At 34.6% G+C, this 19,199-nt stretch overlaps 1 protein-coding gene across 3 annotated transcripts in view; it reads right to left on the reverse strand.

Annotated features, from left to right (window-relative positions):
- LOC105257628 (CD151 antigen) overlaps nt 1-19,199 on the reverse strand; it is a 129,495-nt gene that overhangs the window by 47,202 nt on the left and 63,094 nt on the right. For 2 of the 3 annotated variants that reach the window (XM_025415457.1, XM_025415397.1), the window contains one exon: nt 6,890-7,067. In XM_025415457.1, coding sequence (XP_025271242.1) covers nt 6,890-7,009 — 120 coding nt within the window. In that variant the 5' untranslated portion in view covers nt 7,010-7,067. Of the gene's footprint in view, nt 1-6,889; nt 7,068-18,708; nt 18,976-19,199 lie in introns of those variants that run through there. The other variant, XM_011268381.3, reaches the window with a different exon arrangement.

Genomic DNA, 19,199 nt, shown 5'->3' on the forward strand with positions numbered 1-19,199 from the left:
ATACAATTATTGTCAAATCATGCTATACGATTAATTTAATGATAATTGATCAAATGGATCACGTATTTCCAGTTGTGCGTTGAGAGTGCGCGAGAAAATATTATTTGGGAGGATCTACCTAATTATCTAATTATTCTTCTTCCTCGCCGACGCGAGTGCGATCTTGAATACATATCAAAATACCATGTTATCAGTATGTACACTGTATTCGCTTCTTTCTCGCGTCTCGAGGAATTTGCGCGTCCACGACCGTCTCTATTGTCCACGTCGCGTTTAATCAGAAGGGTCCCCCTCGCCACCCCGGATTCAGTAATATTCAGCGAGGCAATATTCTTATAATGTAATATTCTCTCTGCACATATAATGATATAATGATATGTATGTACAAAATGCAATAATTTTTAAATCATGTTGTACGATTAATTTAATAATAATTCATCAAATGGCTCACGTATTTCCAGTTGTACGTTGAGAGTGCGCGAGAAAATATAATTTGGGAGGATCTACCTAATTATTTAATTATTCTTCTTCCTCGCCGACGCGAGTGGGAACTTGAATACATATCGAAATACCATGTTATCGGTATGTACACTGTATTCGCTTCTTTCTCGCGTCCCGGGGAATTTGCGCGTCCACGACCGTCTCTATTGTCCACATCGCGTTTAATCAAAAGGGTACCTCTCTCCCTTCCTCCCCGGATTCTGTAATATTCAGCGAGGCAATATTCTTATAATGTAATATTCTCTCTGAACATATAATGATATAATGATATGTATGTATAAAATACAATAATTGTTAAATCATGCTGTACGATTAATTTAATGATAATTCATCAAATGGATCACGTATTTCCAGTTGCGCGTTGAGAGTGCGTGAGAAAATATCATTTGGGAGGCTCTACCTAATTATTCTAATTATTCTTCTTCCTCGCCGACGCGAGTGCGATCTTGAATACATATCGAAATACCATGTTATCGGTATGTACACTGTATTTGCTTCTTTCTCGCGTCCCGGGGAATTTGCGAGTCCACGACCGTCTCTATTGTCCACGTCGCGTTTAATCAAAAGGTCTCTCCCCCCCTTCTCCCCGGATTCCTGTTCAGATCGATGGATCGGAACAACTACGAGCTACGAGCTACGAGCGGAGAAGAGTGCGGCGTTATTCGCCACACGTTACAGGACACGATGCAGGTAGGTAATTAAGCGAGATGCGCCGCGGGACGCGTGAAATAATTCAACTCACGATTTCCCGTTTCACGTGAATGGGATTTCGGTTCCGCGCATGTTCGCGCGATCGACCCATCGCTGGCTATCCCACGATCGGCGAATCGCGCGCCGGTTACATTCCAACAGCATGCAACGCGTGCGACGCGTGAAACGCAAGCACTCCAGGGAATGTGTCTCGCAGTCTCGTCAGTCGCGCTCGACAACGGTCGAATCGCGAGCATAATTGACGATCAACGTGAATTCGCATATGATATCCTCTCGAACAATCCCATCCATTTCGCTCGCTTGAGATTAAAATCGATCACGAGAGAAGAATCTGTTCTAGTAGCATGTCTGAGGAATATTAATGTCGCGTATTATCTTTATCGATAAATTTTGGTGCAATGTGATTAATTATTTCGCGCGCGTGCGTTGCAACTTTTTCCTCGAATTACGTTATAAATACTTTATGACAATTTTGTACATTATATATTGCGCGATATGAAAATGAATAAACATCGTGAGAGATGTATTTTATAAAATAGAGATTGATTAATAATTCCAATTGAATATATACGCGCGCGCGTATCTCGAATGTTTTATTGCATTTAATTGGACGTAAAAATCCAGCTCTCACGTACCTCTAAAAGCTGTCAATCAAATTAGAACGCGACATTTTAAGGTTTCAAGTGAGAGAAATTGCGACAAGAGAGCCGAGCGAACGTTTCATTCGAGTACCGTAGGTACTTATTAGCCGATAATTTGCAACTCTGCTGGCGATATGGTTAATTATTACAATTAAGCTGATCTGGGATCCCAATTCCCTGTGAGGATTCGCCCGTGTTAACTATACTGTTGAGACTGTTGCATTGTTATTCATGCTCGAATTTGAGCATAAAATTGTTTTGTGAGTAAAATTTATGCATTTCATCTCAAAGAGAATGAAAATAAGTACGCTAAATAATACATTCGTCCGATGACAAGCGAAAAAAAGACAAGTGAAATATTAATGTTAGCCACTTATCCGTCGCATATATATCGTAAAATCAGTTTATTAAACAATTGCGTAAACAAAAACTTGGTTGAATTTAAATTTGGATGAATGTCGTTTTTCCATCTCATTAAAAGTTTCCCATGTTTCACAAATCTTTAAGCTCCAAGTTAAATTTTATTTAAGTCTAAAAAACTTTCTGACTTTTCCTGATTAATTAGATAATTCCTCGACGATTCATTAACCGGTACATTCGAAAATCTACAAGAGACGAGAGAGAGAGAGAAAGAGAAAGAGAGAGTGTAGCTAGTCACTTTTCGTATGTAACGTAATTACCAGTCGCTAATGGAATGAAGTCGCGAAAAACCTGCAGTAATTACTTCGTTACCTCTTTATTACATATAAGATCTCGCGAAAAAAAAATTTTGCGAAAAAACGACTCGTCTCCATTCGCGAGAATTCTAATATTCAGATGTTATTACGGATACGTTGGAATTCTTCAACGTACACGTGGAATTAATTTAATTAAAACGTGTAATTGAAATTCTTCATATCGACCGTACCAACATTGTTGTTGATGACATTGTCGAGTAATAAAATCATTGCATTAAAGGCACAATGATCACTTTACGTTACGCACATTTATATGTAATGTTAATTATATAATGTACGAGTATCATTACAGCAAGTTTGAGCAGCATCATTTTCACGGAGGAATATTAAATACGTTCCCTCTTCAAATTTATCTGCAAAATATACGCGGTTACATTTCCGGTTCCGCGCCATTAAATTGGAATAAGACCATTCCTCGCGCTGTCTCGGTTGTATCTGTACAAGGATTTCTGCAATTACGCACTTACCACCGTCTCGCTGGTACATCGGTGGAGGTAACATTGAATTTACTATGGCCTGGCAGTGATTGCACTTCTCTGAATGCGATCAATGGGCGTAAACGCACGTGCTAAGCGGCCTACTATTGTTGCATCGGTATTGTTCAGGTACAGGTTATTGTTACATTATACCTGCATTATTGAACCTTATTACGAGCAGACGTTTAAGGCCAGGAATTCAGCGCGACTTACATTGCAGCGCAAACGCGAATGAATGCGAGGAATGCGCATCCATTGACATTCTGAGATTCAAGAGAGAAAGAGAGAGAGAGAATCTTGCTACAAGACCCAACATCGAAGGATTGACAAGGCGCGAAATATGTCGTAAACCTACTTTCAAGATCATAAAAAGTCTTACATGTTTAATTTCGACTTGTACATAGTAAAAAATTGTGCGTCCATATGTTAAAATTTTCTTGTGTTATCACCTTCTGATTAATACTTCAATGTAAAATTAACATAGAGCGTATATATTATTACAATATTTTTATAACGTTTTCATGTGTTACATTTATGTTCAACTTTATAACTTAACACTTTGTATATGTTTTCTTAGAAATGGAATATTATTTTGAGTATTTTTAACATAATCATTTTAAACAATCAACGTGTCTCAAAGTCAGTTTAATATTCTAAGAAAAGTTAAAGTGAATCTTGAAATAATCTTGAACTTTGACATCCAAAAATAATCAAATTTACTAAAATCAAAGGTTTCTATTACAAATAATTGAAGTTAAAATAATTACTATTATATGTTAATGTCCTCAACATTTCTTACGAGTTATTCTAACTATTTTTTCATGTAACTTTTAATTAATTTGTATGTTAATTTTACACTTAAAGTCACAATAACAAAAATAAATGTAAAGTATCGTGTCAATTATTTAACATTTTAAGTTTGTCAATAAGTAACATGCGACGAATGAGTTATTTTAATTTAAAATTTAGAGTGATTTGAAATTTAGAATAAAATTTAGAAGACTTTCTGGGACACGTGAAAAATGTTATAATTAACATTTTATTTTTTACTATGTATATGTGCTATCAAGTTTATTAAGAAAAACAAAATCGCTTTGTAACTTCATATCAATAGTATGATGCTGAAAGTTATATCGTTCCTAGGCTAAAGTATCTTTTTTCTTCCATCACTTTTTTTCAACGCTGAAGGTGCTCTCCTATCCATTTCTAATTAGAAGATAATAATCTTCATTAAAAGTTTCGACAATCAAGATTGCGTGAGAAAGTAAACTAACCTCGGTGAACAAAATCTGAAAAGGAAAAGAAAAAGAAAGTACAGTCGGCGATGCACGCTCGTCGAACCGCAATCTCGTCGCTCGATCGGGGAATCTTCCTTATTTAATCGCAAAATCGTCGACATCGGCATCACGCTTTTTAACGAGGCGCCGAGATGTTTAAGATCAAAATTATAAGGCCGGTAGGTGCGGGCTACCGATCGATTTTCCCTCGCAGCCCGCCTTTTTTCTCCTCTTCTCCGTCCACACTTTAAAACACTTGGTCTCTGATGCGTTTCGTCGCTCGCGCTTATATTCCAGACAACGTACAAGGTGTCTGCACTTTATGACGAGGACTTTATTAGCATTTTACGGCGTGTATCACGCCACGCGAGCATCGATGTTGGCGCCATAACTTTTTGTAATATTGAGAATATGAGAGAAAGAGAGAGAGAGAGAGAAAGAGATATATGCAGCAAAGGCAAGTCGCATTTCTCGAAAAATAAAGAGTCCCTCATAAGAGCGAATGTTTCCTCGTATCGTGCCACAGTAACCTGGAGATGCGCAATTTTCTAAATGCAAAACTGTCAAAAGATATCATATACCTCGGTCGAAATAATTAACAGTAATTTATTATGCGAAATGTACTTCCCAGAATGGAATATATTATATGGTATTAATGGAATATATTATATATTATATAGTGTTCGCATGAAATTATTACTTCACTAACCGCGTACAAGCGTAAAGCTTCTCTTTCGATTAATACACGGATATTGCGTCTATTCTTCCGGCGCAATATCCGCTCTTCCGCGCTTCAATTATTCTCAGCGCGCATTTTTTTATATTGCATGCTTTTTTATATTGCATGCCTGCGATTCGAAGGATTATTCTTCGCGTTGTATTTCAATTCCTTCTGTCCTCGCGATCTTCTCTTCGATAAAAATTTTTTTTACCGAACCGAACCGATGCGCGGCCGCCAACGCACAACGCGATCAAAGAAGCGATCGTTCGAAAAGTCCCGCGCGAATTCTCGTTTGCGCGGCGATTCGTTCCGCCTGTTAATTTAATTCACGTTAAAAGCACCGGCACCGGCACCGGTGATACTCGCGATAACAATTAAAAGCCGATAACTATGGTTATAATGGCTGTTGCGGTGCTTGCGAAGGTGCATCCGGCAAAACGACGATCGAGAATAGCTCGTCTTTACGTCAAATGCACCTAGAGACAACGAGCAATACCGCTTTAATCTCCCATAAATTGCGAAAACGGAAACGAGGCGAGAATAATCGTCGAACGATGGCGCATTTTTCACCTCTCTCGTTTCACTTTTGCCATCAAATTTTCTTTCAAAGACGTATTCCTTAAATCTCAAGTATTCCTTACGCGCGTCTTACAGCTAATTCTAATCTAATTAATATATCGAGCATCAAAATTAATGTATATATGTATAATAAAATTATATATATCTAATATTCAAAAATCAATAGGCAGAAAAGCACAGCGCAAAAAAATCTAAGTATCCAAATTTTTGTTTAATATCACTTGTTAAAATTTAATATCTTTTTAATGAAAAAAAATTTAAATACTCAAATTTATTAAACACTGCAGGATGTTGATGACACTTGATGTGGTTTTCATAGAATTTAAATAAGTATCACGAGAGACATCAAACATTGTATACAAAAAAAATCAAAATTGATGAGATATATATAAAAAAAGAAATAATATTAATACAAAAGTGGTTGTAAGATATAAATCAAATATTCAAAAATCAATAGGCAGAAAAGCACAGCGCAAAGATAACAGTAACGCAAAAAAACAAAAATACAAAAAATTGATGACAACAAATAATTTCTTATTGTGAAATTATTTGTTGTCATCAATTTTTTGTCTTTTTGTTTTTTTGCGTTTTACTGTTATCTTTGCGCTGTGCTTTTCTGATATGCCTATTGATTTTTGAATATTTGATTTATATCTTACAACCACTTTTGTATTAATATTATTTCTTTTTTTATATATATCTCATCAATTTTGATTTTTTTTGTATACAATGTTTGATGTCTCTCGTGATACTTATTTAAATTCTATGAAAACCACATCAAGTGTCATCAACATCCTGCAGTGTTTAATAAATTTGAGTATTTAAATTTTTTTTCATTAAAAAGATATTAAATTTTAACAAGTGATATTAAACAAAAATTTGGATACTTAGATTTTTTTCATGAAAAAGATATTAAAGATATTAAAGATTAAATTTTAAGTGATTAAAAGAAGCGAAGAAAAATAAGTTTCGATTACTCTCGCGAGCTACCGAGAGTTTTCTCGACGAAAAGATTGCAACTATATGAATCAAAGCCGTAAAACGAGACTTTAAATTCAAAACAGCTTCGTGTCGGGGAAGGAGAAAGGCAGAAAGAGAATCGTCGAGTGGAGCAGATTCTCTCATGAAGCAGGACAGCGAATTTCACGGTCTTTCATTTATGCTAACGCGCGTCCGTAAACACGCTTCAAAATAAACTATCTCGTTCCTTCGCGCGCTAATGTTGAGATAAATAGTCGGTACTTACAAACAGTACCACGTTATAAATGTGAAGAACATATTTCAAGAAATTCACGGAGCAGCAACCGTCATCTCTGGTCCTAAGTCTGGTGGAACTACCGGGTAATCTCTCAGCGCTCTTGGCCATTTTCGATCAATTATTGGTTGCGTGTGTCACCGTTTTCGTTGTCACCTCGTCGTCGTTGCTGTAAAATAGTAATAACGAGAAATTTAGACAAAAATGACATTAAAACACATTACTCGAGATAAAATGTATTAGACGAAAAATCGCAAGAGAAGTCGAACAGATAAAAATAAATCTGCATCTTTCGTGATAAATAAATTTTAAATATATGCATAATATAAGCAACAAGGCTTAAAAGTACAATACGTGCAAGGTAAACGTATAATTAAGAAGGTGTAGAATGTTATTTCATAATGTAAGAAAATGCGAGTAAAAGCTTACTTTCGATGCAACATGAAAATAAAGAGGAAAGAAATGTTTTACGACGAAGGAAGCGTGTTTAAGCAAGTAATCAACAAGTTTTCGACTGTCTACCGTCCAAGAAAGTAATCAACGAGCTTCAGATTCAACATCGGAGTCTTCGTTGCTTGTTTATACTCGCTTGGACATTAGATCAAGTTAAAGATTTTCTTCCTTCCGGCTCGACGACTAAACTTTGTTGGAACATCGGGTCAATCCTGTACTTGGCATCGAATCAACAACGGAAGGGAGTGATTACGCACGAATTCTTCTTATATGAAATATATTGGCATTTAGAGAAATCGTCTTTTTAATTTTCGAAAAAATTTACGTATTGATTTTCGCACTTTCACAAATTTATCAACGATAAAGACATTTGACTATTTAAGGATGTTTTGTACTTATTTTTAAAATATTGAGAATTTAATGAAAATTGTACAGAATTTCCTTACATATGTTTAGAATCTTCAGTACAATTTTTAAATCGTTTCATTAAAGCGTTCACAAATTATAAGGATTTTAATTTGCACCGAATTAACATGTGTTCTTATGGGAAACGTATAACCACATCGATTCAAATGACAAAAATCACATGGAAATAATATTCAGAATTTGTTTAAAATTTGCAAAAGTTTAGATAGAGGAAATATTTGGTCAAATAATATTATACAAGTACTAACTGATTAAAAAGATTATTAAATATAATTCAATGAAGTTAGCCATGTATCTGTCACAAGGCGAAATTCTCTGCCAAAAGTTAATCATTTCGATTCACAAAATTCGGAATATTTCAATAAAAACGCAATAAATATTTAAAAATACATCTCTGCACCGTAGCTAAAATCAAATTGTAATATTCCACACAATTTCTCATACTCAAAATACACCAAAAGTGGATATTCGTCAATATTCAGCTACTTTTCAGCTACTTTTGGGATTGTACATACAAAACATCCTTAATCAAAATGTGCAAATTTGCGTGTCGATACCAGTATAAATTTAAAAATATTAATATAATTTAAATTAAATATAATATTTAATATAATTTAATTTAAAAATTAAAACATTTTTCTCGTTTCGACAATTCCGTTTGCGCGGAAAACGCTTTTTCGCGACTCTCTCTTTCTCACTCTCGGTAAACGGTAAAGATCTTTTGCGAAGAAGCAAGTTTACTGTAATATATCGTAGAAATTCAGCAGGAGAAACGACACTCGATGTTTCCGCTTCCCCGCGTCGCAAGTGCCGGCAAAGGTGCGAGGAAATTGATGTAATTTGATAATCGCGCAACCAATGGCCCTGTCAGACGCATGTGTGCATATCGCGGGCAAAGGATGATCGGCGACGTTGATCGAGCACCGGGAGAGTAACTTGGTGCTACGGTTCGAAGTGAAAGCAGCGCGCGTTGGCGCGAGTCCAGGGCGAGGCAAGGGCGTCCATAGATTTTGATCCAGGGGGTGGAGGGGGCCGTACCATGGTCTCATAGGGGACCGTAAACTGTCTATCTATTTTTCGCTATATACGAGCCGCTTGTGTGAGCGATGATGCAATTTCAGCGAAATCTTCGGGACTCGAAATTGCGACGTTTCCGAAATAAACGACTCGCGGTAAGCTTCTCGGATTTTTTAAACTCGTTGATGACAAGAAGAAATTATACAATACGTTTTCCTTTCTTTCCCGGGAATATCCGGGCTCGAATTATACGACAAATTTTGGGAAATTTTTAAATTGAAAAGAGGAACTATGGCCTCGCTATTCACTAGGGCCAACCTTGCGGGCTGGCACATAATGTCGTTTTACGTTGCCAAGAAAAATGCGAACATCTCCCTCCGCTCTAATGCATCGCACTCTCCATCTCTCGCTTTTCCTCTTTCCGTTCTTTCCGCGATTCTCTCGTTTGTACGCGAGTCGCATTCTATGTAAGAATGCATAGGAACGCCAAGTATTTCCCTGCACGAAGAAGCTGACACGACAGATTGCGCGAAACGGCCCGTTTCTTTCGTACGTAACGATTCTTTTTGCGGTGAAAAAGATGGGAGATAAAATCAGATAGGCATGAAACGACATGATCAAATATTTGAACAATACAGCTGTCTCCTTAAAGTAAGCTTGGCAATTTGTAGTACATAATTCATCATGATCGTTGCTACCTGTCATGTACATCCATCTTATCTTGTTTCATGTCGTCGCATTTTATAACATCTCCTTATAAGTTCTCCCTCGGGAGCCAACCTTAAGATATTGCAAAAAAAAAAACGTTGAATAATTCATATCTTGATTATAACATCGCACTATTCTATAAATTTCGATCCGCTGCAAAATTGCAATTCGGCGGAGGAAAATTACATTTGTTGCGGTCAACGTCCGTTCGTACGCGACTCGTATATCGAATGAGAATACCGATAACCACTCGATCTTTTTGATCGATATACACGGTGCGAACAAGGCGTTTTTTAAACATAATATAAAGAAAAAGTAAAAATTCTGCATCATAATATATATTTGTAAACATTTCTATAAAAATATATAGATGATATATTTTCTTTTAAAGGCAGTCGAATCTAAATTTCATAGACTAAATAATTGGAAAAAAATTACGGCAAAGTACGAAAAGTGCCAAATGTTTTTACCCTCTTTAAATTAAGCAATAAAAATTTGATATTGTGCGTAATGTAACTAAGAAGAATCGAAGAATATTATCGCATCATTTGACATTTGTGTAACGAGGAGTCGAGCGGAATATTTATGATCGAACGACTTTGTTCTTTTCCGCGACTTACGAGTCATTTCTCTCTGTCGGTGGATGAGCGCGACGAGAGTGCGAAGGATAAATGACGCATAATGAAGAGCAGAAGGGAGGATCACGACGAGGATCGGGAGATGGTGGACGAGAGCGAAAGACAGAGGTGATTACAGCGATGAAGAAACCCGAGGAGGAAAGATGAAAGGAGAGAAACCGCGAAATTAAATGGGTGTGACCCATCCCGCGTGTGGGCGAGATCGTTTCGTGCGCGCGAGTGTACAGAAAACTTCCCTAAGATGTATGCGTGAATACATTTTTTCTCCCCGTCGAGTGCAAGGTCAAAGATTTTAATGCAAGGCGGACGGTTCGATGCACCATACGGTTATTAACCCTTTGAAATTTATCGGTTATCCTCTCGCTACCAAGCTAACGTATCCCTGATTAAATTGGCATTCGATAGTATCGCGGTAATTTATAGTGGATAATTTATACTATCTTCAGTTTTTTTTTTTGCGGAGATTAAACGTATCCCTTTATGAAATACCGAGTAAGGCAAAAACGCGTGCACAGTTTAACTTTGACGCATAAATTAATTTTTAAAAATAACGACACGCCGATGTATGTAAATGTGCATGTTATCAGTGTCGATTTATTGATAAACATATATATATATATATATATATATATATATATATATATATAATATAAAATATAAATAATACAAAATATTTTTTAGTAAAAAATATTTTGTATAATATTTTTATTAAAATTTTATTAAAATTTTTATTAAAATTTTTGTGTTAAATTTTTAACATACTCATATGTTAATGTAACATATTATCATTGCGTTATTTTGACATTTCTGCATTGAGTTAATATTCACCGTTTCTGAGAGTTTAAACAACACAATTAATATGTAAATGCACGAATTTTTGATGAAATATGTTATATGTTAAAATGAACAGATAAGTTGTGTTATTTTTCTCTCTACAACAGTTTCCATATGATAAATCGATATATCTCTTCTGTTATTTATCATAAAAATGTAAGAATAACATTTTCTTTTAATTAAATTTAACATTATAAATATGTTAATTTAACATAAACTTTATTTCCAGATAAAGTTTAAATGTTACACTTTTGTATTAATTTTAATTAAACATATTACTTTTGTTATTTATTTATATACTTGGCTTCTGTTAAATTAACATTAAAATTAGAGTGGATAAATTGGGACATGTGAAATATGTTAAATTTAACACAAAATTTTTTACTGTGTGTATATATATATATATATATATATATATATATATATATATAAATTAAACTCATACACAGGCAAGCAACATGAATGCTGATTGATGCTGCTAATTTAATCGCTTAAATTAATAAACAACTAAATTCCACACGCAAACGAAGCTGCAGCTCGTATTTCTGTTTGCTATAGCGGCGGTTCCGATTTCGCCGATATCTATTATCTCACTTTGCAGTGCGTTGCAGATATTATTATACCGCTTTTTCTCAAACAATATACACCTGATAATTGATCAAGTACCGCGGCTAAAACAGAGTCGATCCGCGCAATTTTGATAAATTCGCAGATTACTCACTTCCAGTTCGGAGAAGCCTAACTCAAGTTAAGTCGCATCATGAAAAATTCGTTGGTCCGATAAAAGAGATCCCGGGGTTTGCAAACTTCCGCGGAAATGTCGTTCATTATCCCGATGCTCTCCGAAGCGCGGACACGAATTCCAGGATAGCGGCGTAAACAACTTGTGGCTTTCCACATCGGAAAGCATGTATATTCCCCGTTTTTTGCGAAAAAACTGTCGCGACACTGAAAAATACACTTCCTTTGTCACGGTTTACGTTATAATAAACGCTCGTTAATGAACTAATTCTTTTATGTAAAAGCGCAAAAGATGGCTGTGTATTTATTCGCCTCCAAATTCGAGTAAACCGATTAATCGATAAAATGCGATCACATATTGAATATACTGCCCGTAAAGTATAATGTATGTACGTATACGATACCTACATATGGGCAGAGAGAAAAACGGGAGAATAAAATTTGTATTTTGACAAAATGGAAATTTGATGGAAATTGCACGAGAGGGAAAATCAACATATCTACAATATCTAAATTTAAAATCTCATGAATGTATTTGAATGCAATAATGTCGGGGATAATGGAAATATTTTCAATTCTCTGATTATGTGTGCATCTCCAAAAAAGCGATTCGATAAATCGTGCATATTCTCATGAAATGCTAATATTTTACGAAATTGTAGTATTACTAATATTTTCCGATTGAAAATGTAAAACGATGATGTGTATATTTCATGTATATTTCATGAAGATACATTGGTGCATTAAGTAATGAATGTAATAGTATTTGGCGAGTATTAGCAACTCATACATACTGTCAGGGAAGTCAATATTGATTCTGTTAGAAATTAATGAATAAATATCATTTAGTTACATTAAATACCAACAATGCATCGCGTAGCAATTCTATGATATTAACTGTTTACAATCTATATATAATTTTTATATGTATCTAAACTGCATATACACAGTAAAAAATTGTGCGTCCAGAAGTTAAAATTTTCTTGCGTTACCACATTTTAAATAATACTTTAATGTAAAATTTACAACTTATATGTTATTATTTTTATAACGTTTTCATGTGTTACGTTTATATCAACTTTATAATTTAATACTTTGTATATGTCTTTTAGAAATGGAATATTATTTTGAGTATTATTTTTAACATAATCATTTTAAGCAATCAACATGTCTCAAAATCAGTTTAACATTCTAAGAAAAATTAAAATAAATTTTCAAATAATCTTGAACTTTGACATACAAAATAATTAAATTTACTAAAATCAAATGTTTCTATTACAAATAATTTAAGTTAAAATAATTACTATTATATGTCCTACAACAATTCTTACGAATTATAGTATAACTATTTTTTCATGTAATTTTTAATTAATTTGTATGTTATTTTTAGATTGCACTTAAAGTCACGATAACAAAAATAAATGTAAAGTATCGTGTCAATTATTTAACATTTTTAGTTTGTCAATAAGTAACATACGACGAATGAGTTATTTTAACTTAAAACTTAGAGTGGACTTTCTGGGACGTGTGAAAAATGTTATAATTAACATTTTATTTTTTACTGCGCATATGTATAAAATAATATCGACAATGTGTTTTTCATCATCTTTCCTCATCTAAAGGAAGAGAAACTCGAAACCTTTTTATCGTCGTTTTTCCTCGAGAATCTTACAACTCTAAAGTCGTAATCGCGCAGAAAAAGAAAGGAGTTTTACGAAGGGATAAAATTTCAGCATTTGTAGATGGACACGTTTCACGTCTCGAAGGAATCGAGACAGAATTCTTTGGGCGTCCCAGTAAAATCTCCGGAGCGAATGGTCCCGATCTTTGTCGATGATCCAAGAAATGAATGGCGAACATGAACTGTGAATAAAAAGCTGCACAGCTGCGCGGTATTCGCTTCGTACTCGCGGAAAGTTAAGTCACGACCGCGGTGGCATAGTTAAATTTTTTATGAACGCGCCCGCGCGGTTTACGATCCGGAAATTTACGGCTTACTGGATCAGAGATGTAATTCGAAGGGGTACGAGGAAATGTCAGCGACTGAAATCGATCCTGAAAATTCGTCTGTGGATCTGTAAATTGCAACGATCCAATTAGACAACTTTTTTTCGAGAATGTTTTTACCTTATAAATAATTATCCACATGATCTTTTTTTGTTTCTCGCGAGCCAAAAATATGCTTTAATTAATATCGTTACGGACGTGCACTTTCTCGTGTCAGCGCAATTAAAAAAAATTCCGCTTCTGAAGGATAATTAAAATTCGCGTTCGAATTTTTTCAAATTCGGCTCGTCGTCAATTTTTCTTTTGCGTCGTGAATAAATGTAGTTTCTCCCCGAGCGGAAGATTTATCAAATATTAATAAGTCAATCGCAGCGGATTAATTCGAGCGGGCGAACGTATCCGTGCGCACGAGAGGGCGAAGCGAGATCCGGATATTGTACATCCGGAGCCCGAATGCGCAGCGCGTTCACGTATGCGCAGCGCGTTCACGTCAGCGACGCGCAAGAAGCCACGTAATGCGTCTACTTTTCGTATGGAATCGGTAAAAACAGACAACGGTAATAATCCTCGTGAGGGAAAAAGCCGTCGTCAGCATCGAGGGACACGCGCCGCTTACGCAATGACGTTTCTTACGATCGACGTCCCACGTGTTGGGAAGTCGCGCGTAAACGCCTACTTGAAAATACGACCCACGTCGTACCGGATGACGCATCGATATGCGCCTTCGATGCTTTTATAGACCCCGGTGGGCCAGAAGAAGCCACTAGAGCTGGGAAGGCGAGGGAGGGGGAGAGGGACCTCTCGATGGAGCGCTTCATCTTCCAGATACGGGCGGCTATATCGATCGACGATTCATCCGACCGTCGTGTTTCGATTCGAGTTACGCATTCTGTTTCCGACTTCTCTTCTTTACCACATGATTATTAAAGTATCATCGCCTTCATCTCTCTCTTTCTCTCTCGCTCTCTTCAAGTTTCCAGATGATTCGTATTTGTATATAGATCTTTTTACGAGATACGTTAGATATTAAAGTAGGGATTTTTCATGTTAAATGTCAAAATAAATGAATGGAAAATTCTTTTTTGCATCATTGAAATGTTTAATTTAATATCCCATCTGTTTAGCTATTATTATCTGTCCTTTTCTTCCTTTTTGGTCTCCAATTTATTATTAGTATATACCTATAAATTAATGAAAACGCAATCTCTGGGTCATTTCATAAAGTTTTTTGTGCAAATAAATAACATGAGTTTATAAATTGTTGATATTTTTCAAATTTTCAAAATAAAAATTTTTGTTATAAATGACATAAAATTTTATTATATATAAAAATAATCTCATATCCCAATCTACAAAGGTATTAAATTTTTGAAAAAAGAAAAAAAATAATATTATTACGTTTTAATAAAATTATGATACACAGTAAAAAATAAAGTGTTAATTATAACATTTTTTACACGTCCCAGAAAGTACACTCTAAATTTTAAATTAAAATAATTCATTCATCGTATGTTACTTATTAACAAACTAAAAATGTTAAATAATTGACACGATACTTTACATTTATTTTTGTTATCGTGACTTTAAGTGTAATGTAAAAATAACATACAAATTAATTAAAAATTACATGAAAAACAGTTACAATAACTCGTAAGACATATTGAGGCATTAATATATAATAATAATTATTTTAACTTAAATTATTTGTAATAGAAACACTTGATTTTAATAAATTTAATTATTTTTTTATGTCAAAGTTCAAAATTGTTTGAAGATTCACTAAACTGACTTTGAGACATGTTGATTGTTTAAAATGATTATGTTAAAAATACTCAAATAATATTTCATTTCTAAGAGACAATGTACAAAGTGTGAAATTATGAAAGTGACATAAATGTAACACGTGAAAACGTTATGAAAATAATAACATATAGGTTGTATGTTAATTTTACATTAAAGTACTAATCAAAACATGGTGACACAAGAAAATTTTAACATATGGACGTACAATTTTTTACTGCGTAGTAGATGAAAAATAAAAACAAGTTGTGCTCTCTCTCTCTCTCTTTTAAATTAAATTTTTTCTATTCTAATAGTATTACTCTGACTTGGTCGTTATAAAAACATCTCGAACGTGCGGACGTGTAAACTACGATGCCAACTACGAAATACATGTGCCGATGTTATCGAAAATCACGGCTCATAACATATCAGCGACGACATCAACATTGTCGTTCGAGCCCTTCCCATCAATTTGCCACGGTACCATGTTCCCAGCATAGACATATCCTCATTTATCCCAATGTCCTATACGTCGACGACCAATTTGCTAATCGAGCCAATCATCCAATCGCATTAACCTTGCAGGCCATTCAGAGACTCCGGTCTCGTTTTTATTGGATAGTTCCTGCGACACACGCACAGATTTTAAAAATTTACACTCTTGGCGAATAATCTCATCATTTGTCAGATACAATCCAGTTTCCCTCGATTTAATTACATCGCAAAAATATTGGGATAAAAAAGCTCGTCATATTCGTGACACGCGCATTAATTATCACTCAAGTAATATTACATTATGGAAACGTGTTATATAATTCTCTCCTTTATTCATCTTGAAATTATGGTACACGTACTTGAAGTACGCGCCGTCGACGTACTTGCTCGACGATTATTTAGATAGTAATGTCAGTTTGCGTATTCCATCCGAATGCAATTCAACGCGCTTGATATAAAGCTATAGAAACACAGTTGCATCTAGTAGTCACGCTCAATCTACAAGAGAAATGACAAAGACTCGATGAGAGTCTGAACGAGTCGCGATAAATGAAAAAAGATAAATACACACAAATCAGTGCAAACGTATCACAAATGTATGCACACGTCTATCTACACAAAAAAAAGTATCAAATCAAAACTTATATACTTAACGCGTTCATTGTTTCGTATATACGCAACAATTTATAATCTTCTTAGAAGAATTTAATAATTTAAAATTTCAACAATATTATAGTCTTATTTTAATAATGTAATTGTCACCTCGAGAATATGTAATTATTTAATTCTACTTTAAGAAAATTATAATCTTTGATTTAAAAATGTTATTGTCTATCTAACATTGTTTCTTTTCCGTTCCATAAAGGAAATTAAATTTAATACTATTAAATCTTAAATCATAAGAATATATTTTTCTCGATTGAACTATATAAAATGGCTTCATTCAAGTAAGCAATTATTCAAGCAATTGTATTTTCTTTAATTAAATGCAATATAATCTCATTTCAAGATTTCCATGTTAAAACTACATATATTTTCAAAACAAGAATGTTTTCTTTCTGTGTATACATGTTTATTTAATGTAAAATTATAAATTATACATGTTTATTTAATGTAAAATTATAAAACTATGAAATGCAAAATTCATCGCGCGTTTTTATATAGAAAATATCCATCGGAAATAACTAAACTAGAAGAGAATCGGCTCGTCTCGCTAAGAGAATTCAGGGATTTTCGGGAATTTGATTGAGGAAATCAATTATAAAAATGGCTAAAAATGTGACGAGTAATTTTTCGATGACATTTGAATTCATCGAGGTGAGCTCATATCGATGGCAATTTTTTCGACGGGAACTTTATCGAGAGTACTATGAAAATGCATCAGCAGCGGACATTTCTATTTTTAACGCGAATTTTCGCGCGCGCGCGTGCAGTGTGCCCTATAATCGCGTGAACGGTAACGGCTCCATTGCACGCTCGATTTGAAACGAAATCGTAATCTCGATGTTCCCTTTTACTCGCGCGTATGTAGCGCTCTTATTTCCGTGGAAATGGTTCAACGTACGTTCCTGGGGCAGCGTCATAAAATTTAAGCGGGAAAAGTGGAATAGAGCACGACCGAAGTAGACTATTGGATTTTATGCCGGCGGCTTCTCAATCAACGCAAGAAAAATACTTTGCCCGTATATAAGGGGAAATAATACGAGAGCAAAGAACGTATATAAAGTTATAATACGTTTCGCGGACTTTAATTGGTTCGCAAAGATTTCATCTGTATTTACTGACGCTACAAACCAGCCGTTGATACACGACCCGCAATTTGCGCTTTCCGTCATAATTGTTCATAACTTTATTATCGTACTAAATACACACACCTCGCGAATTATGTTGTACATAGTCAGAATAGGAGAAAACTTTTTTCAGATATAAAAATGGAAAAAAATAACTTTTCTAAATATAAATTACTTATTTTGTTGGTAATCAAAAAATTTGAACAGAAACTAATTGGCAAAATATTTTATAATGTATTAATTTTGGAAAGGATGTTTTATGTACAATATCAATATTGAAAATCAATATTGACGAATATCCACTTTTGGTGTATTTTGAGTATGAGAAATTGTGTAAAATATTACAATTTGATCTTAGCTATGGTGCAGAGATGTATTTTTTAATATTTATTACGTTTTTACTGAAATATTCCGAATTTTGTTAATCGAAATGATTAACTTTTGGCAGAGAATTTCGCCTTGTGACAGATACATGGTTAATTTCACTGAATTATATATTTAATATCTTTTTAACCAGTTAGTACTTGTATAATATTATTTGACCAAATATTTCCTCTGTATCTAAACTTTTGCAAATTTTAAACAAATTCTGAATATTATTTCCATGTGTTTTTGTCATTTGAATCGACGTGATTATACGTTTCCCATAAGAACACATGTTAATTCGGTGCCAATTAAAATCCTCATAACTTGTGAACGCCTTAGTGAATCGATTTAAAAATTGTACTGAAGATTCTAAACATATGTAAGGACATTCTGTATAATTTTCATGAAATTCTCAATATTTTAAAAATAGGTACAAACATCCTTAAATAATAATGGATACAAAAAGATACATAATATATAGATATTTCTGTAACGCGCGCATCTCATGCTTATATATATAAAAAAAAAAGAGAAAGAGAGAGAGCACAGTTACCTCTTGGGAACAAAGACGCGATGGCATACAGCGATAGGCATAATCGACGATATATGAGGAAAGAAAGATCGTGGGCCGGTTACATGGATGCAAGGTAAACGCATCCGTGATGTCTCTGTCGTACACGATACATACTCCCACGGCCGATACTCGACTTCCGGAACGATTTATCACTCAGATATAGTCAAGATTCGAACATTCTTCTTAACTTTGAGATTAATAACAGAGATACCCCGACGACGGATACTTTGGCGTGCAATAATAAATAAACTAAACGCGTCGCTGATTCTGTTCTTCCGCTTTGCGAAAATATTGGCGAACCGTCTCACGTTGTCGTTTGGGATTTTCGCAAATTAGCATGTCGTCGTGTATCGCGAATCAAATCAGAAACGACACTCATCTGCCGCGCTCTCTTTATCGCGATCCAGGATGTTTAAATCGTTCGAACGTGCCCCTTCTGCGCGCTGGAATGTGCCGCTTCTCCCCTACGA

The sequence above is a fragment of the Camponotus floridanus genome, unplaced genomic scaffold, assembly GCF_003227725.1.
Source record: "Camponotus floridanus strain SB8 unplaced genomic scaffold, Cflo_v7.5 scaffold1, whole genome shotgun sequence".
In the NCBI taxonomy this organism is placed as follows: Eukaryota; Metazoa; Arthropoda; class Insecta; order Hymenoptera; family Formicidae; genus Camponotus; species Camponotus floridanus.